We start from the raw sequence: 21,933 nt of genomic DNA on the forward strand, positions 1-21,933 counted from the left end.
TTAGGCTCATTTTAAAATATATAATTTAAAACCTGAAATCAGACGTGTCGGTTTGCTAAATGAACTCGTTTTGTTATCCAAACATAGTCCCAAAATAAAGTAATTACAAATGTAATAATAAAAAAAAATCAAGTTCTAGCTTTTAGAATCTGCCAGTTTCAGCTTCTGCAGTATGTTTCAAATGAATTATTTATTTTTTTCCAAATAACATACACTCACATAAGAATCACTGGTTTATGTTTTACCACTTGCAGCTTTTTATTTTACATGGATCAGGTCACAATATGGGTGTCTGGTTCTTGAAATCCCATAAGCAGCCAGTTTGTAGAACTTTAAACTGCACGAGAATTATCATTTTCAAGCCATGGGCTCTCTTATGAATTCATGTTTTAGAACAGCGGGTTTTGAATGGACAATATCTGTATTTAACATTAATTGAGACTTTTGCGTTTTCTTCAACAAATTACTCTTACCTCTACCATGATTGTTCCCCCCGATATTAATCTGAAGCAGTTTAATTTGTATTTGTTAGACAATTCATGTGATTTTATGTAACACAAATCATATAGAATTCAACTGTAGGGAAAGTAGTACACAATTTATTGCCACAGAAGGAATAGACGATGAGAAAAAAATGTTAAAAAGAAAAGCATTTATTTAATTTATCAGAAAATTAAATAAAAGGACAGATTCTTTTAATTGAGGTTTTATTTTAAATGTTATACATTTCCCGTTTCTCACTGATACAATCACTGAGCATTTGCAGACATGAATTTGACAAAGAGTTTCTTGAACTAAACTGTATAAAAACATGAAAAAAAATTAGCAATAAAAAGAACAAGTTGAACACAAAATATATCTGCAACAAAAATGCCTTTGAAGACATCGGAGGATAAAAATAAAGCGCAAAAATGCACTTTATTTGTAAAACAGAATCTCAAAGCAATGGACAAACAAATTATTCAAAAAGTGGATACATGAATTAGAATGGACATTCATTCAGTAACTGCAAAATACATCAGGATATCCAGATGTAAAACATGTATAGCACAAAACATTACTGAGAAACCTGTGATGTTATCAAATGGTCAAAAATGCCAACAAGTATGAGAAAAAAAAAAGATTCTCTTTCTGATTCATCCTAACCATAATAATGTTTAACAAAGACAGATCAAAATACTGAAATGTTCTTGTAACTTGTATTTCAATGTTATTGCAAAAACTAATACTCATTTTAAATCACTGACAACTGAGAAAAGCTGAAAACTGTTAAAGTGCAATTACTACACCATTTGCCTTTAAACAACCATGATTCCATCAGTACAAAGCAAATGGAGATACTGCATCCCATTCCCAAATACAAAAGCAGTTATAAGGATCTGTCCAGTTGAACATTAACACTGACAATGCTTAAAATATATTTCTTCTTTAAAGCTTATCAAGACACTCTTAAGATGCACACATGTACCTTATTTTAAACACTCACATTCAATGTACCATTCCGTTTTGAAGGAACATTCATGTAAAACTCAACAGGGTACCAGAACTGTCAAATAACTATTTAAAAAAAGTATCAAATAACTCCCTTTTCATAGCTAGGAAAACATTTTACCCAACAATAAAACAAATTTCCAATCCTAACAATAAAACAATCTCTCATAAAGAATAAATAGTCTTACGGACTAAAACACACATTTAAAAGTACTCTTCAATAGGCAATACAACAGGTGTTTCAACAATAATGACAGTCATCATTCCCATTTTATCACAAGTGTCCAACATGCCAAGGAAAACAGTTTATTCCATTAATTTGTAACGGACAACTTCTTCACAGAAGTGAAAATTAACAAGCAAATATTTACTCTGGAACAACATATATTCCAGTAAGTTTGAAGCTCTTTCATTTGAGACGATGTCCTGACTGCACCTGCTGTAGCTTTTACAGTCAATATCTTCTTCATATCACAAAAACAACCAAGAAAATCCTAGGAGTGACTTCTGCCTACTTGCTCTTGCAAGAAATACAAAAAACTTACAGACACAGCTTTGCAGCATCCAACCATTGGTCATACAGCCACTTTCCCTTTGACCTCTAGCTTTGCATTCTCACTCTGTTTGGTGGTCTGCTCTTCTGTGAAGGTAATGTAGGAATACACCAGACTGCCAGCAATACTGAAAAGACAAGTACATTTATCATTAGCATCACAATGAATTCATGCATCCAGTGTTTCCCCTACCATGGTGTTTTTTTCTTTGTTGTTTTTTTTTTTTTGGGGGGGGGGGGGGGGCTCACGCCCTTAAGCTCCTGCGTTCAAGTCCTCCTGGGAACTGTGGGAAGTTTTTACAAGGACAGTGCGTTCAATCATTTTCGTCAGAGTAAAATGGCGGTGTACCTTTTAATTACACAAAAGCAAGTTTCTTAAACTCTACTTATATAAAACGAAGAACATAGAATGTGTAGGGCCCTAACGTTCCCTTTCGAACGGTCACTTCGTATTGCGTAGCTATACGCAGTGGGGAAACTCCTTTTCCTCGATTTACTGAAGCGTTTATATAAAGCGCATTTGCAGCTGCACAGCCGAACATGAGCGTCTGGCTCGCTCATAGGCTGCGCTGCGGCAACTGCATATCCAATGGCGCGGGCGCCTCTGACGTGCGACCAATGAGATCACTCTGCGTCATACACGTCAGAGCCCACCTAGGGGGCGTGTCCTCAGACTATATTAGTCCCCGAATTCGCCATTATAGCAGATTTTACTCCTTCAGTGACAAACTTCACGTCTCTAACAGGGTTTCCGTTGTCCGGTAATTACCGGACATTGGCCGGGGAAAAAATGAAATGTCCGACAAAATTAAATCTCTCCGGTCAAATTGTCCGATTAAAATTGCGTAATAATCCCGCCCCCCTAACACAATATGAATTTGAGAATAAGCCTAAAATGTATAAAGCAAAAATACACCGACCTTTGGCTATGTTAAAGGAACAGGCTCTACCGTTTGAAAGTTATTAAACAACATCGCATGCTGCATTTCAAATAAAGCGCACGCCTAGAACGGCTGTAATATAGACCTAAACAACGAACGATTGAGTGAGACGTTTCAAATATGGCCAGGTCCATTGATATTATTGATAAAGTTGATAAATTGATAAAGTTGACGATGCAGACTCGCCATCTTCGCAGTAGTGAACGCGCCTATAGAGAGAAGTGTGCACGCGCCGACGCCTCCGTGTCCTGATTAGCCTATATTGTCCACTATATTCGCTTCTTATTTAATAATCCAGGCAAATTTGTTGATGAAACATTGATTAAAATTAATATACAATTTATACAAAACGAAATTTTCAAGCAAAAATAATATTCGAAGATCGTTGGGTTGATTATTATTCGAAAATCGCACCCCTCCACCACATGCACACACACATGCATTAGGCTACACACCAGAGCATGTGAGCAAAGCGGAGCGGTGTGACGCTTATTATAAGTTAAAAAACTTAAATATACGTTTCATTTTTATAAATAATATAATGTTATTATTTTTTTATTTCATCTATGTTGATTAGGCTATATGAAAAGGGAACCGCATGAGATGAGTAAGATAGGATCATAAGATGACCAATAGGCCTATATATCGGAAAACATTTGGAATTGGTCAGACATGATTTTGACCACTTATTTAGTTTTGTTTTGTAGAAAGCCTTTCTTTAAAGTTTATTTCGTTTTGTATAAATTGTATCTTCATTTTAATCAATGTTTCATCAACAAATTTGCCTGGATTAAAAAATAAGAATTTATTCATATGAAGTGTGCATTTCTCTCTCTATGCGCGTTCACTACTGCGAAGATGGCGAGTCTGCATCGTCAACTTTATCAATTTATCAACTTTTTATATTTAAATGTTTCATGCATAATCATTACTTTCGGCGGTTCTTTGTGGCAAGCTTTATTTCAGGTGTTGCGTGATATCTCTGCGCCCGAGTATCAGTGCTTCGCCTGTGTAGAGTCTCCGCAAAGGCGATAGATTGAAACGCGCGTCCAAGTGAAGATTGCGCAACTCGCGCAGCGCGTCGTCCATGCAACTGATAGCAGCGGACACGAGCGCTCAGCTTGATTTAAAAAACAACTGATTTTAACGCTAGATCTCTTATTTAATAGCGAACTAAATTAATGATCTGCTAGTTAACTGGAGATGTTTTATTTATTTGTATTAGGTACATCCGTGCCTCAATGTTTCAAAAAGTGAATGTGTGTGAAACCATAGTAAACAACAATTGGTGTTAATTGACGCCAATCGGACGTTCATGTTTTTTTCCATCTATTTGAAAGTTAGGCTAATAATAACATGTTGCATTCTATACGGCCTGATTATGTCATTTTTTAAGTTACATAGCCTGCCTCCAGTTTTCCTCAACTTGACTAATTAAGAGGCGATATTTGACCGGCATATCATCAAAATGTCCGTTAAACGAAACCTCTGCCGGTCACTTTGACCGGCACCATTTTTTTCTAGCGGAAACTCTGGTCTCTAACCATTTATTGAAACCTTCGCCGTCGAACAAGCCTTCAGCCTGAGCGAGCTACAGTTCAGCAGACGACACTTTCAACCGTGTTTCTCCTGACGCCGTCTCTCCTGTGGCTATCCGGCGATATCCTTTCATTATTATTGCATTTCTTGTGTGTTTTTTCTGTAACTAGTTGTTCAAATGCCTCGTGTCAAGACCTGCGCCACGTGCGGATGCAAGCTGCACGAGGCGGACGAACACGCTGACTGCATTCCTTGCCTGGGACTTCACCACGCGGAGAATGCACTGTCTGCCGGCGGATGCGCAGCCTGCGAGAGCATGCCCATCTCCGTGCTGCGAACTCGGCTAGCCCTCTCCCGGGATGGCGACGCCGCCTCAACCGCGCTTCCTTCTCCGGCCCTATTTTAGCCGAAGAAGAAGCGCCGCAGCCAACGGCAACCGGAGAGCATGGATGTTAGTGAACGCACGCCGGCCACGTCCCCGCGTGCCTCACTCTCTCCAGCTCCTTCATCTCCGGTCCTGTTCGAGGGAGATCAGCGCCCCACCCACGTGGCGGGCCTTATCTCCTTCGGCGGGCCCAGCGAGCACGATGACACCCTGTCTATCGCCGCGTCTGAGGAAGAATGGCCAGGCCGTAGCGGACCTCAAGCTCGAGTGGGCCACGCCTGCTGAACCCCCTCCAAGTCGGCTGGATGGCTGGTTTCTGCAGGGGCATCAACAGGCCCCTCGTCACAAGCCAGCGCCATTTTTTCCTGAAGTACACGAGGAGCTCACCAAGGCCTGGCGCACTCCGTATTCTACACGAGGCCCCGCAGTTTCCGCGACGCTCTCCTCCGTGGACGGAGCAGTGGAAAAAGGCTATGAGTCGTTGCCGCCCCTCGAAGAGGCGTTGGCCGCTGATCTCTGCCCGAACACAGCCGCTAGCTGGCGAGCTAGGGCTGTTCATCCCAACAAGCCGTGCCATAGCACTTCAGCCCTCGCTGGACGCGCGTATTCCGCCTCCGGTCTGGCTGCATCGGCCCTGCACACGATGTCCGTGCTGCAGGTTTACCAGGCCAAACTCCTCCGGTCTATGGACGAGGCTGGCCCGGACCCTGAGGCCTTTCGGGACCTGCGAAGCACCACGGACTTGGCCTTGAGAGCTACCAAGGCCACAGCACAGGCTATCGGGAGGAATATGGCGAGTTTGGTCGTGCTCAAGCGCCACCTCTGACATACCCTCACTGACATCAAGGACGCGGAGAGAACGAGGTTCCTCGACGCCCCAGTATCCAGCACCGGCCTCTTCGGCCCGGCGGTGAAGGGGTTGTCGGAGAGATACACCGAGGCACAGAAAGCGCCCCAGGCCATGCGTCACTTCTTGCCTAAACGCTCTAGCTCGGCGTCGAGTGCTCACAAGCCAGCCCCGTCGACGCCTCGGCCAGCAAAGCCCACGAAACAGGCCTCTCAGCCCCGCCCTGCGGCCTATGCCCAGCGCCAGCCGAGAGCAACCAAGCGCTTCCCGCTTCCCCGACGCCAAGGCCCGAGACCAAGCGCCGCGCCCCACTCAGCACCCCCGCCCCACTCAATAAAGCACAAAAAGAGCATGTTTCACAAACACAACACATGGGTTCACGGTCCCCCTCCAACAGGTGGCCCCTCCCCCGTTGTAATACTGACTTCCCCACACGCAAATGCTTGTACAGTCAGTCCAATACTCAATATGTGCAAAAATCAAAATATAAGGGTACCAGGTCCCCCTGCATTAGGCGACCAGCCCCAATCTGTGTGTCAAGCTCTAGCCACACGGGTTCTAGCCTGGCAAGCTATCCCCGGTGTGTCGAGTTGGGTCATAAATACTATAAAACGAGGTTACTCGCTCCAATTCGCTCGCAGACCCCCAAAGTTTCAGGCGATTCTCGAGACTTCGGTGAGAAGCAACGTGAGTCACGTGCTTCGCACCGAAGTACAGAATCTTTTAGCAAAAGGGGCGATAGAATTAGTCCCCCCCCCCCCGCGCTGAAATATATGGGTTTTTACAGCCGCTATTTTCTGGTTCCGAAAAAAGACGGCGGTCTCAGACCCATTCTAGGTTTGAGACATTTGAACAAAGCTCTCATGAGGCGGCCGTTCAAAATGTTAACTATCAAACATATCCTCGCGCAAGTGCGCCCGGGGGATTGGTTTGTCACAATGGATCTGAAAGATGCTTTCACATACAAATAAATCCTCGCCACAGGCCATTCTTGAGATTCGCCTTCGACGGCCAGGCTTATCAATATACCGTTCTGCCGTTCGGTCCATCTCTTGCACCCCGCACATCCACGAAGTGTGTGGATGCAGCGCTTTCTCCTCTGAGACATCAAGGAGTGCGCGTATTAAATTATCTCGACGACTGGCTGGTGCTGGCACAGTCGAGAACAGCATTGGCTGAAAAGCTGCGTGCCAACTCACGCATGGCAGTCAGGCAGCTTGCGTATTATGGTGAATCACGGTTGTTTAAGAACCCTGATTCCCTGCCGGGCTCAGAACTGGTACCACAAGGGGTTGACAATGGGAACAATTTCCAGGAGGAAAGTGGTTCTTACAGATGCGTCCAACCTGGGTTGGTGAGCGCTGCACGAGGGCATGCCTGCATCCGGCCTCTGGTCGAGCACGGAGCAGAGCTTACATATCAACTGTCTGGAGATGAAAGCAGTTGGGTTGGCCCTGAAGGCATTTCTGTCAAACCTCAGAGGCCACCATGTGTTAGTCCGCACAGACAATATGTCAGTGGTGGCCTACATAAATCGCCAGGGGGGCATCAGGTCTGGAAACCTGCATGCGATGGCGAGAGACCTCCTCTTATGGGCACAAACCAACCTGAGCTCTCTGAGGGCAGCGCATATCCCAGGCGTCCAGAATGTGGGCGCGGATATGCTCTCACGGGGCAACACTCCCCTCGGCGAGTGGTCCTTGAACCCACAGACGGTCAGTCTGATATGGAAGGTGTTTGGAGAGGCCGAAATAGACCTTTTCGCCTCGAGAATCATAACCCACTGCAAATTGTTCTTCTCGAAGAACAGGGATGCGCTGGCCCATGTCTGGCCCAACCGCCCCCTTTATGCCTTTCCCCCCGTTTCAATGATTCCACAAGTCATCAAACGGGTCAGAGAGAGCGGATGCCCAGTGCTTCTAGTGGCCCCTCTCTGGAAAACCAGACCGTGGTTCCCGGAACTGGTTCAGTTATCGGACACAGTCCCATGGCCTGTCCCACTGAGGAAAGACCTCCTCACACAGGCGAACGGGACATTGTGGCATCCGAGACGCGATTTATGGGCCCTCCATGTTTGGCCCCTCAACGGGTACCAAAGGTCCTTCCTGAGAAGGTCCTAAGCACCATATCTGAAGCCAGGGCCCCTTCGACTCGGCGCCTTTATGCTTCAAAATGGTCGGGTTTTTCCAGCTGGTGCTCGAAAAACCAGGCTGACCCAGAGTCATGTGAGATATCTGTGATTCTCTCATTCTTACAGGAGCTGCTGGATGCGGGTCGCTTCCCGTCCACGCTCAAAGTGTATGTGGCAGCCATAGCAGCACATCATGTTCTGGTGGCTGGCTAGTCACTGGGAAGAAACGACCTGGTCGTGAGAGTCCTTAAGGTGCTAGGAGAATTAACCCCTCCAGACCTCCGTCTGTGCCGTCTTGGGACCTCTCCATGGTCCTGGGGGCTCTGAAAGGTCCGCCTTTTGAACCGCTCCAATCGGTCGATCTAAAACCTCTCTCGCTGAAGACCGCTCTCCTTATGGCGTTGGCATCTATCAAGCGAGTGGGAGATCTGCAGGCGCTCTCTGTGAGCCCTGCATGTTTGGAGTTGGGTCCAGATGGCACCAGAGTCATCCTCAAGCCCAGACATGGTTACGTTCCTAAAGTGCTCTCAACACCATTCAGAGCACAGGTGGTGACGTTATCAGCCCTCCCTCCTTCTGCAGAGGATGGAGAGGTGAATCTTCTCTGCCCTGTCAGAGAGCTGAGAATCTATCTGGAGCGTTCTGCGTCTTTTAGACAATCATAACAGCTTTTTGTCTGCTTTGGTGGTAGATCCAAGGGGGATCCAGTCACTAAGCAAAGACTGTCTAGATGGATAGTGGATGCTATTTCTATGGCTTATACCGCAGCGGGTCAAGTTTGCCCTATAGGTATCAGGGCCCATTCGACCAGAGGTATGGCCTCGTCATGGGCTTGGTCATCTGGCATTCCCATCAGGGATATTTGTGATGCGGCCGGCTGGTCCTCGCCTTCCACATTTATGAATTTCTATAATATGGAAGTGCCTTCCCTGCAGGTGAAGGTGCTTTCCGTATGATTAAGACCCGTCGGTGGCTGGTCTTGTCATATATTACTGTACACAATCACAATCACAATCACATAGATATATAAACCCGCTTTGGCCGGTTATATTCCATACATATATAAACCCGCTTTGGCCGGTAATATTATATATATAAACCCACTTGACTGGTGGTATGTTCATATACTAATAACCCCGACAGGGTCTGGGTTCATTGGTGTAGTAGGTTAAGTTATTACTAACTGAGGTGTACTATTTAGACCTGACGGTGTCTGGTCTATTTATACATAATTATGCGGTTATGGCTTGTTCTGTATGCTCAGGGGTCCTGAGTTGCAGTAGCAGCCAGTTATCCAGTGCGGCGTTTTGCATGGCGTCCCCACTGCGTATAGCTACGCAATACGAAGTGACCGTTCGAAAGGGAACTACTCGGTTACTCACGTAACCTCAGTTCCCTGAGTTAGGGAACGAGTATTGCGTAGCCAGCCGCACTATAGTAACATGGCAAGTTGTCGCTTCAGTCGTTATACCTGCTATAATGGCGAATTCGGGGACTAATATAGTCTGAGGACACGCCCCCTAGGCGGGCTCTGACGTGTATGACACACAGGCGCCCGCGCCATTGGATATGCAGTTGCCGCAGCGCAGCCTATGAGCGAGCCAGACGCTCATGTTCGGCTGTGCAGCTGCAAATGCGCTTTACATAAAGGCTTCAGTAAATCGAGGAAAAGGAGTTTCCCCACTGCGTATAGCTACGCAATACTCGTTCCCTAACTCAGGGAACTGAGGTTACGTGAGTAGCCGAGTAGTTATATGATATGAAAACGCGGACGTAATCGCGGAATCCAGTCAAAACAAGGGAATTTCCCGGTATTTGTCTTTTTTTATGACTAAATAAAAAAACAGTTCAGTACACTTGAAATTAAAACGCTATAAAGACGTATGTGAATATTAAACCGCAAAAAGACTATTTAAATACGAATCATGCATGTTCAGTGTGAATGAATGGTGCAGACGACGCGCAGTTTCATTTAACGTTACCACACAAACACACTCAAGCACGTGTGACGCTCGCGCTGTTTTTTTGCCTATATGAGGACACGAATTCATGAACTTCATCTCCAGTCTCTAGATCCGCTCTGGAAGCCACTTCGTGAGCATTTAATCGCTTCATTTGAGAAAAACTATCGTCATGTCATAAACACAGAAAATCAAAGGTCTTCACGGCAACCCGTCAAAATAAAAGTCCGGTTTAACTTGCCAGAAATATATTACTGTTGTACAGTAGATAAGTCTCAATGTAATAATACTAACACTAATACAAATAAATTATCCAAAAAACTTAAGGAATAATCACAATTTTCTTCCATGTTTTAATTTTAACAGCAAAGCTCATTGTGCAACACATTGTTTAACAAAAAGTTTGTTTAACTTCATATGATTAAAATAAATTAATGTTTTTGATTACCAGAAAAAAAACACAACACCGAATTTGTGTGAAGAAAAAAAAACATTTCATATGGTTTTTTTTTAATGTTGTACAAGTCATGTACAACCCGAATTCCGGAAAAGTTGGGACGTTTTTTAAATTTGAATAAAATGAAAACTATAAGACTTTCAAATCACATGAGCCAATATTTAATTCACAATAGAACATAGATAACATAACAAATGTTTAAACTGAGAAATTTTACTCTTTTATCCACTAAATGAGCTCATTTCAAATTTGATGCCTGCTACAGGTCTCAAAATAGTTGGGACGGGGGCAACAAATGGTTGAAAAAGCAAAAATATTTGAAAGGATTCAGGTGGGAAAACATCTAGCAACTAATTAAGTTCATTTATATCAGGTCTGTAACATGATTAGCTATAAAAGGGATGTCTTAGAGAGGTAGAGTCTCTCAGAAGTAAAGATGGGCAGAGGCTCTCCAATCTGTGAAAGAGTGCGTAAAAAGATTGTGGAACACTTTAAAAACAATGTTCCTCAATGTCAAATTGCAAAGGCTTTGCAAATCTCATCATCTACAGTGCACAACATCATCAAAAGATTCAGAGAAACTGGAGAAATCTCTGTGCGTAAGGGACAAGGCCGAAGACCTTTATTGGATGCCCGTGGTCTTCGGGCCCTCAGACCACACTGCATCACTCATCGGCATGATTGTGTGAATGACATTACTAAATGGGCCCAGGAACACTTCCAGAAACCACTGTCGGTAAACACAATCCGCCGTGCCATCTGCAGATGCCAACTAAAGCTCTATCATGCAAAAAGGAAGCCATATGTGAACATGGTCCAGAAGCGCCGTCATGTCCTGTGGGCCAAGGCTCATTTAAAATGGACATTTTCAAAGTGGAAAAGTATTCTATGGTCCGACGAGTCCAAATTTGACATTCTTGTTGTAAATCACGGACGCCGTGTCCTCCGGGCAAAAGAAGAGGGAGACCTTCCATCGTGTTATCAGTGTTCAGTTCAAAAGCCAGCATCTCTGATGGTATTGGGGTGCATAAGTGCATACGGTATGGGCAGCTTGCATGTTTTGGAAGGCACTATGAATGCTGAAAGCTATATAAAGGTTTTAGAGCAACATATGCTCCCCTCCAGACGACGTCTATTTCAGGGAAGGCCTTGTGTATTTCAGCAGGACAATGCAAAACCACATACTGCAGCTATTACAACTGCATGGCTACATCGTAGAAAAGTCCGGGTGTTGAATTGGCCTGCCTGCAGTCCAGATCTTTCACCTATAGAGAACATTTGGCGCATCATTAAACGAAAAATGCGTCAAAGACGACCACGAACACTTCAGCAGCTGGAAACCTATATAAGGAAAGAATGGGACCAAATTCCAACACCAAAACTCCAGACACAAACTCATAAACTCGATGCCCAGACTTCTTCAAACTGTTTTGAAAAGAAGAGGAGATGTTACACCATGGTAAACGTGCCCCCGTCCCAATTATTTTGAGACCTGTAGCAGGCATCAATTTTGAAATGGGCTCATTTATTGGATAAAAGTGTAAATTTTCTCAGTTTAAACATTTGTTATGTTATCTATGTTCTATTGTGAATAATATATTGGCTCATGTGATTTGAAAGTCGTATAGTTTTCATTTTATTCAAATTTAAAAAACGTCCCAACTTTTCCGGAATTCGGGTTGTATATCATCCCCATATATATATATACTAATTGGCTTCATCACTATGTCTCCTCTCCACCAGTAAGCTGGTGTGTGGTGGGCGTTCTGCCGCAATATGGCTGCCGTCGCATCATCCAGGTGGATGCTGCACATTGGTGGTGGTTGAGGAGATTCCCCCTTCTATGTAAAGCGCTTTGAGTGCCGAGAAAAGTGCTATATAAATGTAATGAATTATTATTATTATTATTAAGTCTAATATTTGTAAGTTTAATGATTTCAATTATTCAGACATGCTTTTTATTCAACAATTAAAATGTCCAACATTTTTTAATTAAAACGGAAAAAACTGATTTTTGGGGGAAAAAATAAAAACCGATTTCATAGGGCTCTAAATGTGCATCAGGTGTTTTTTGCTCTTTTATGTTTTTAATTAATTTATGAAGCCACTTTAAACTTTGTCGTTACATATTGTTATATTATAATGCTATCATATTTTGTTTAGGCAATTAGCTAGAAAATCCCAACAATATCACTGCTAAATACCTATAAATATTGTGACCCTAACCCACCACATATCCGTAACACGCCCGCTCTGCGGCACTAGAAGTTTCAGGGGTCTACCACCCCCCCTGCAAAAAATCCAAGGGGAAACACTGGCATCCCCCATCTGTTTCCTTACGGGAAAAGCTCACTTCATACCTGATGTTCAGACCAATGAAGTTAGTCCATGAGAAAATGTAATCTCCACCAAACACCATTCCAATATATGTCACTAATATATTCTGCAGGGACAGAAAAGTCATTAATATAGCAAAAGCAGTGTCTTGTGTCTTGGTATGTTTAAGAAACATTCTTACCTTTAAGCAGCCGACAATGGTAGTAGTTAACGCAGAGTTATACTGAGTGCAAAGTACAGTGGAGTACATTAAAATGAACCTGCAAATGAAGAAACAGAAGATAGAATGAATGTTGCTGAATGATGAATTCTTAAAATCATGAATCTAAAAGTGCGGTTACATTGGCGAAATTTGGCTGGCAAATAAGGTCAATTGTCAATATAAAGCACAGCTAACACTTTCAAACCAAGCAGCTTTTCTGTTGGTCAGTGCATTGAATTTGCATGACCAACTTGAACATGAGCTTAATGTGTGTGGGAAACTTTTTGCCTTCACAGGAAACCCCCAAACATGCAGATGCCCAATGAAATGACTGGATTTGTCATGCACAAATTTGCAAACAATGGTAAATGTGACCGCACCTTAATACTCAATGCGAAAAGTTAGTCAATCCATTAAAATATATAATCAGGGGCTTTAAGTACTTCTGCAGTCCATGAGAAAATGCATTGAATTAATAAAATAATCTTCCTCAGCACTTTATCAACTTAAACTTATTTCTGTAAAGACAGCAACCTGCTGTTGCCCGCTGGTGTTTGCATATCTATAATGGGGTTTCATTTTTTGGTGATATTTCATTTGTTGAATTTTGATGGCAATTACACCATACAAATAGGGAAAATTAAAATGACCGTTTTATTAACAATCAGTTTTTTAGTAATCACACCAAATTTAATTAAACAGTTATGTCAAACTGCATAAACAGCATTAAACATATTTAAACAGCATGCATCAACTCTGACAGTCCCAGTATTTACCAAATACAAAGTTTTTATTTCAACTTACCCCATTATACAAGAGAGAATAAATTGACTCATAAAAAGCACATCTGACCAGCCTTCATAATCAAAAGCCTAAGGAGGGAAAAAATACATTTAGGGATGCATGAAAAAAACATGACACACTATAAAACCATAAACAGAGTAATTGCCTTAGTTAAACATTACATTTCACAGAAACGTTAGTAAGATAATCATGTAGGTCAAGATCTTGCATGGTAAAATGTCACACATACACCAACGACTTTCCATATTAACCACAATTTTTCATTAAAAATGCTAAAAATCTATTCAAATGGAGGGTTAAAAACAACAGAAATCTAAAAACAGGTGAAGAACTCACCTAAAAAGAATATACCTAAAGAATAAAACCTCATAAGCTACTACATTCAATCTGATAGTTACACTGACTGATATAATGGCGGCTTTGTGCATAGACACACTGCCTCCTGTGCTCTCTCCTTCCTGAAGCAGTGCCTGCCAAATAAACTGGGGCCTCCCTGTGAACAAACTGAGCTAAATAAAATGAGGTATTCATGGAGCAGGGCCCTGTCATCCTAACCTCCCAAACAACCGAGCCTTGTGCTCACACTGCTTATTCAACTAGCACACTTTTTGACTAAGAGATTGCAGTTATTTCTTCATGGGAAAGTGTTCAGGCAGGAACAGACATGCTGAAATTTATCTCAGTCAGCTTGCTATGATTTCAAAAGAATTTATGACAAGCGTGCACAGTCGTTCCAAACGATGGTGTGTGTTGTTCCCTGGCAATGTGAGCTCAGCTCACTGCAGCTGAGCAGATGGTGTGTTCATGGTTGCCAGATCATCTATGGGTATGTATGAGGTCTTGTTGAGAGATGGGACTGTTAGAAAAAACTAGAGTCCTGGGGTTATTTAAGGTCTGGTATGTAGAAACAATATCTTATATATAACTGAGCATAACCAAACAACCTGTGTGCAACTAGTTCAAGAACAAGAAACATTTTATTAATGAGCCAATATCCATGAAGGCCAAGGAACAGAATAGCCTATAAAGACAAACATTAAACAAACAGCAAACAAATTATAAAAGATAAATAAATGAAAATTTAAGCAATTAAAATTTAAATATTGTCATTACGATAAACGAAAGTCTTACGGTTTGTAAAGACATAAGTACGAGCAATTAATTAACAAGTAATTAACAGAATTTTAATTTTTGGGTGAACTAACCCTTTAAACAGCAAGTGTTTAAAAACAAAAGGAAGGAAAAGAAAGCGTTTTAGTGGGAGAGTTTTAGTTAAGTAGTAACAATCAAGTGATGGGTATGTGATATGAAATGGCTGTGAGGCGCTGTATATAACAATAAACTAATAAAGCCTATATCCAGCCTGTGCTTGGGCTGAATGTATTTATTGTGTGTGTGTGTGTGTGTGTGTGTGTGTGTGTGTGTGTGTGTGTGTGTGTGTGTGTGTGTGTGTGTGTGTGTGTGTGTGTGTGTGTGTGTGTGTGTGTGTGTGTGTGTGTGTGTGTGTGTGTGTGTGTGTGTGTGTGTGTGTGTGTGTGTGTTCATGACACTTACCTTGTCCATATCTCCAGTGACATGTGCTAAAAGCAGAGTTGGAAGTATCATAAATAAAGCATTGTAATAGAGCAGGCCATACTTCCCCAGCTCCTATAGAACAGAAAGTCAACCAGAAAAAAACAGAGACAGAAAAATCAGGTACAGTACCGGTAATGCCATGTCATGATTCGCTCTTCTCTCGCACCCTCTACTCTAGCTGCCCTTTAGCTAAAAGAGAACCAGATGGTATGTAAACAGCTGTAGAGGGCCACAGGCAATGTTCCCTCTAAGCTGCGCGCGTGCGCGGCCGTGCACTTCTGATGCCTCGGCCGCGCACTTCTGAAGCGGCGTCAGCGCAGAAAAGAATAAAATGCCACGCAGAGGACTGACGCGAAATGTGTGGGGAAAACCATTTGATTGTAGTTTAAGTGAGAAATAATTTCAGTGCTCTGGTCAACCGCTATAGAGTGAAAACTGGTGAATGCAGTTTACAGGTTTCATATAAAGAGAACGATGTGAGCGCGTGTGAGAGTCGTGTGTGCGGACCAAATATAGCTCAATACGAGAGGCAACGAGAAACGCATTGACATGTAAAATCACATCATAATGTTTTAACAAAGAGTGGTTTGATTAAAGTGGTGGAAATAACGGTTGATGGACACAGAACGGTAACAATTACACACCCACCCGCGTGCAAACTCAAAATACATCATTAGTTTAAATAGATGTTTTTGTGTGTGCGGGAGTTTCAGGGATGGTTAGATTACTATAAAAGAGTTCACATATTCACTTTTCTTGAAACTATTTAGCTATTAGATCTATTTAAATGCTTCAGTTTGTTTTCATATTATAACAATAATATAATATGTAAACAAATTGAAGCATTTAAACTATATTATATCACTTCAAATACTTCAATTGGTTTTTTTTTTTATATTATATTAGGCCTATATTTTATTTTATTATAAGCCTAAATAAAGAATCTCACGAGGTTATTGTTTAGGGCTCATTGCCATTAAAAAGTTTGAAACCCCCTGCTAAAGAAAATATTGGAAATTCATAAGGAATAAACAATCGTTTAACTTTGATGGTTTAATGCTTCCTGTACACAATTAATTGACTGTACAAAAACAATTTATGGTTTTCCCAAACCATCTCAGTGTAACAGCTTACTTTTCTTTCATACTATTTTATACTATTGTAAAGAATTGAACTGTCCTGCAGAAGATTTTGTAAATTATTTTTCATAGGATTTCTTGGTAAAGACTGTACAGTTAACAGCACTGTAAAAAAATACCAGGTAACCTAAAATGTGCTTCATTTAGTGACTTCTTAATTTGTTAAGAAGCTTGTTTTTCGAAAATATGATTTAATACCAATAAGTTACATCAAGGGTAAAATAAAATAGAAATGGCACATTCAAGTTAAAAGTTACAACTGAATGTTGAAACCATTGTGTTTCTATGTATGCTGTACAGGTCAGGTATAAAGAATATTTTTGCTCAGGTGGTGAAAAATGTCCGCCCAATAGAAAAAAGTTTTGCTCAGCAAGAAAAAAAATTAGAGGGAACATTGGCCACAGGTCTTTTTTCAGGAACTGAGCATAATCTTGGCTTCATTGTTTAGGTTGTCAGTGATCTAGATAAATCTTTCTATGTAGTCCACATTCTTCAATGAAAACTGTAACAGTCATAAAACTACTAGCTCTTCATCTGGAGGCCTCAAATAGAACACATATCAGTCCACATTCAGTCAGTGGGGTAATGCAATAAACACCACTCAGGTTGCCAAGCACTCTCCGTTTCAACAAATTCAACCATAGGCATATCTAATAAATAAATTGAAGTCTGCGCTTAAAACGGTTAGAACATGCATATGTGAACTACTTTTGCTCGGATTGGATGCAGCAAAAATCCAAAAACGATAAAAACAGTAGTTCTCGACAGATTTAAAATCCAAAATGGTAAATGGACTGCATTTATATAGCATTTTACATTTGCCTCACATTCACCCATTCACTCACTCATTCATACACCGACGGAACCCCGCTCGTGATCGGGCCTTGAAGACCCTGGAGCTAAATGGGTTGCAGGTCTGTTCCGGTAGGATTCAAGTTAGGATAGCAAAAGAAATAGGCTTATTAACTCTTAAAAAGGAGGACAAAATGCTTCCTAATTCCTGTCACATGGAGAACACCAAATTAGACAGATGCAGGCATGGAGAGGTTGTGAGACATATCCTCAAAAACCTTGAACAAAACGATGCAAAGCAAAATAACATTTTGCAGTGAATTACTTCATGACATTCAGAACATAAATGGCAATTCAGAAAATGTAGAGTTAAAACCAAGATCATTCAGTTATTGCAATGTATGAGGAGTTGCTTAATTTTGTGCAAGCACAGAAAAGCAATATTTCTCAATTAACGACTACAGAGAACAGCTGCTGCTTAAGGGAGCACTCGAGGTCTTTGAGTAATCTTGAATGTGTTTCCTTTCTTACCTTAGAGTCAAGTTTCTGTTTCACAAAAGCTCCATTGGCAGCAGTTAAGACATCGTTCATTAAAATGAACATGTACCCTTGCAGGTCAAATGCCAAGTCAGCACTGCACAAGAAATATAAAGGCACTTATCAAAGACTTGAACATAAGATATGTTATTAAATGTGCGCAGAAATGGTCGCAGTCTTCCCCTCATACTCAATTTATTATTAACATCGGTGTTGTGACACTTTTTTGCAAACATTGACTTTACTATGTACAGTAGTGAATAGGCATATACTTCAAGCAACAAAGATAAGGCTGAATTGTACTGGTCAAAACAATGCGTCACTGTGGGAAGTTTTTCTTTTTTTTACCTTGCAGCTACAAAGGCCCCTAGAATCATAGTAAATACTGTCAGCTGAACTGGTCGAGAGAATTTCTTCCTGTAACAAGGGACAATCAATGATAGTTTTATGATCATAATCAATGTTAATTAATTAGATGTAAGCTATCAGAAACATTTCCATAGTAAATAGAGAACTTTTACTTACTTTAACAAGATAACCTCCGCCAGCATTGTAAAGAGAATAGAAAACCTCCTCAATACTGTAAACATTGGCAGACTGAAGGAAGGAAAAACTTGTGATGATTATGATTAGATATATCAATGTATAACATATAAAAAAAGGGCAGACATGTTTTAAAAGAATGGTTCTGAATCATACTTAAGTCTTTTTGTTCCAAAGAGTCCTGTTATTTGATTTCCTACATATAGAAGAGGTAGCGGAAACGTCTGCAATTACAAGAAGCTAGATATTGAACAAGCAAGATGTGAACAACTCATTACAAAGCAGCTAGGTAGGTATCTTTTCCCATGTCAACAAATAAGACTTGCACAGTTGTCCTAGAATACACATGTCTTTTGGGGGGGGGGGGGGGGGGGGGGGGGGGGGGGGGCTGGGACACACGTGACAACATGCAGAAGTTTAATGAACTAGCACTCCTCACCTTTTTTGGTATGCTACCATCAAACTCAGGGAAGGTGATCACCCGGAGGGCCTTTCCCACCCGTAACACAACAACTGTTGCCAGCATCTGCAGAGGAAAGTCACACAATGTAAATGCCGCTCTGCTCTATTAATGTGTAAAGTCCAATGTATGGCACTGACAAGTGAGAAAACCTTTTATCTGAAAAAAAAAGGACACTTACCTGCCCAATGCCAACACATATTGAAGAGGGGAACCTGTTTGGAAAGACTGCTTTTAGCAAAGGCTGAAGGTGTGGAGGTTTTGTTTAGTTTGTTTTTAAATGTAAAAGTAGCATTATTACTAACTTTTGATTGCTATTATAAAAATTAACCATCACATGCAATGTGCTATTGATTGTGAAATGTTATTCTCCATCAATGACTCACTTTAGTAGTCCATACTAAACATGTGTATTTAACAATTGCATGTTTATTCTAAAATGTACACCATTTATATACCCTCTTGCAACTTAAGTTGTATGTATAATACATAATACAATAATACAACTTATAATATAATACAATGTATAATCAGCTTCTTAAATTGTTCCAGCCAGGTAGTCGGCTCACTACTTTTACAAAAATGGTTAAACGTATTTTCACCAAGCAGCCTACATGTTCTTGGATCAACATCTTTGTTGATCCTGAACCAACATTTCAAGCAACAAATTAAATTTGAGAGACAAGTTTACAGTTTGTGTCAAGATTATGTCCTGGTTCAATTGTTACATCAGTCTTATATTTTCCCTCTGATTTTAGGGATAAGTTAACTTATGGTTAAGTTCAGGGGTAGGGATAGTGTTTTCGATCAGGAATGTTGTTCTAGGATGAACAAAATATATTGATCCAGGAACATATCTTACTTGGCAAAGTTACAGCGAAAAATACTATTAATATTACAAAAAGACCGCTAAAGAATACTATGGAATTACATTTGATGGTATGTCTAACGGTGTTAACTCGACTTGTTGAGGCATTGTAATAACATTTTGTTACGAGACAAATACTCAGTTTCACGGAATTTTCAAATAGGCAAACGGAAAACAGCGTTATTCCGTAACAGAATGATACTGCTGCAAAAACGAAGTTGCCAACTATCCCAAATATGCTGCATAGACAGATAGTCAAGCACTTTGTAAAATACAGAGTATGGAACTCTAGTTAAAGTCCTCTTACCTGTAATTAGTCAAGACGCTCTTGTTCACTACAACTATAAGGAAAGAGCTGACTCCATAAAAAACCGCGGCTGAAAGTTTGAAGAGTACCGTTAACTTTTGGTCCGCCATCCCTGCCGCTTCATTCCCTAACTCACATTGCTTCATTCTGAACGCAGCGCCTTTCTTCCTCCCCACGTTGACGAATCTGAATTTCCGCCATGTTTACAGTGATACGTATGCTGTGACGACATATCTAATTTACATTCGAAAGTACGGTGTTCTCTGTCGCCATCCTGCGGCAACTGACTGAAAGCTATTTAACCACACAGAACAGAACTAGCAAGATAATTTTGGAGAGATTTGCTATCTATGTGGGATAAGTTTTTCTTAAATTCTTATTCATATTTATTATTCAGTAGCTCAACACAGTTAACAAAACAAAACAGATTTTATATTGCATAAAAAACATTTATGCATTTAATCACAAAATGTTTCCAGACAACTTTATAAAATAACTGTCATAAATTAACCTATAACCACACTAATATCAAACTAGTATCAACTTTTAGGAACATTGTATTTTAAATGACCTGGCAAATCCAGTAAAACAGAGAATGCTGTTATTAAATGCAGAAATAAGTTAACTGTCTGAAAGTAGTTTTTTGCAAACAAAAGGCCTACTGATAAAAGTAAGAAAGGGTCGTGTGATAGGCACCCAAATAAATAAAAGATCCCAAGATTTTCACAAGTTTGTTGTCTTGGACTGAAATCTGTCATAAAGAAAACAATAGACAACTGAAAGAAAATGTGTAGTGAAATTACAACGTTATACAACGATTGTAGTCAACCATTAATTGTGGAGTGTAGGAATTGTACTTTGTTATAATGTTCTGCTTAGCGTACAGGGTCTTTTTAACATTTAGCCTATAGAGACAGTTTATTATTATTTTTATACATTCATATAAAATATAAACATTTATAATGCTGACTGGTTCCGACTGTTGGTCCCTGGCTTTCTGCTTTTTTTTGTGGAGGTGACTGGTCCACACCTGTTGAAGGAGCAGACATGATCATGTAACATAGAGCAGATTTTAGAGTTTCTTAGAGAAAATCTAAAGACATATCGCTCTGCGTATGTGTTCTGAATTGAAAAGATTTGATACTCACCAGATTAAATTATGTATTGAAATATAAAACATATAGCCAAATACAATATTGTATACAAACAGATTCAGTGTTTCATGTTTTGACAATATCTCCACAATATCTCCATAACCATTAGAATCAAAATTATTTTTTCCAGTAATTTTCTGAGTCAAGCCATTTTGAGCTTTTTGATAAACCTTTTAAACTCCTAGACCATTTGTAGCCTATTGTAGAGACCCTGAAGACCAAAAAAATTCACAAGAATTTGGATTCATTAAATGGTTTAGAAGATATAGTTTGATAAGTGTACTGAGCCATGGCTATAAAATGAATTGGCTTATATATTCTAAACGGTTTGACTAATTAAATTATTATGGTTCCTGGCTGCATCACAAGTCAGAATTGTGGATTGATATCATTCAGAGTATTTAATTCAGCTCCTTCTGCTTAAAGATCTGGATACATTAAGCTGGCCATATATGGGTCTGTGCAGTGGACTTGTCTGTTCTTGTTGTTTTTACTGAGGATCTGTGCCGATGGCTGTCATGTCGATGAGGTCTTCTTCACATGCGGTTAGTTGACATGGTCTCTGCTGACATTCAGGGCTGTTGTGGTTGTCTTAGGGTCCTGGTCCACCATCTGGTTTGGATACGGACCGGATCCAGCTTACAACGGTAACCTCTGGATAAGAATGAGACAGAAAGACTAATATTAGCGTAGATGCCATTCCTACGATGTAACAAGTTGTTTATTGGGTGTTGTGGAAAGTGTTTCTGGTTCCTAATTTATGCAGCCTAACAATCAAGGGATTTGAATTATAGAATTATTATATGATAGAGCCACCTCTTCATGGTCCCCTTAACCTCCATTTTAGCCATGAGAGTTTCTTCGAACTTCATCATTTAACCTCCTAGGGCTTAGTGGCCACATACGTGGA

The 21,933-nt window shown here is 40.8% G+C and overlaps 1 protein-coding gene across 1 annotated transcript; it reads right to left on the minus strand.

The window, feature by feature from the left end:
* Positions 1-1,880: 1,880 nt before the first annotated feature.
* On the minus strand, positions 1,881-20,091 carry slc35d1a (solute carrier family 35 member D1a). Its single transcript, XM_056259662.1, has 12 exons — positions 19,870-20,091; positions 18,876-18,909; positions 18,674-18,760; positions 18,391-18,458; positions 18,217-18,288; positions 18,040-18,108; positions 17,686-17,788; positions 15,203-15,295; positions 13,649-13,716; positions 12,824-12,902; positions 12,666-12,748; positions 1,881-2,172 (listed from the first exon to the last, which is right to left on the minus strand). Exons 1-12 carry the CDS (start codon positions 20,013-20,015, stop codon positions 2,067-2,069), a joined length of 1,008 nt encoding a protein of 335 aa, XP_056115637.1. The 5' UTR covers positions 20,016-20,091; the 3' UTR covers positions 1,881-2,066.
* Positions 20,092-21,933: the final 1,842 nt, after the last annotated feature.

The sequence above is a fragment of the Rhinichthys klamathensis genome, unplaced genomic scaffold, assembly GCF_029890125.1.
Source record: "Rhinichthys klamathensis goyatoka isolate OS25496 unplaced genomic scaffold, OSU_Roscu_1.1 h1tg000007l_1, whole genome shotgun sequence".
Taxonomy (NCBI): domain Eukaryota; kingdom Metazoa; phylum Chordata; class Actinopteri; order Cypriniformes; family Leuciscidae; genus Rhinichthys; species Rhinichthys klamathensis.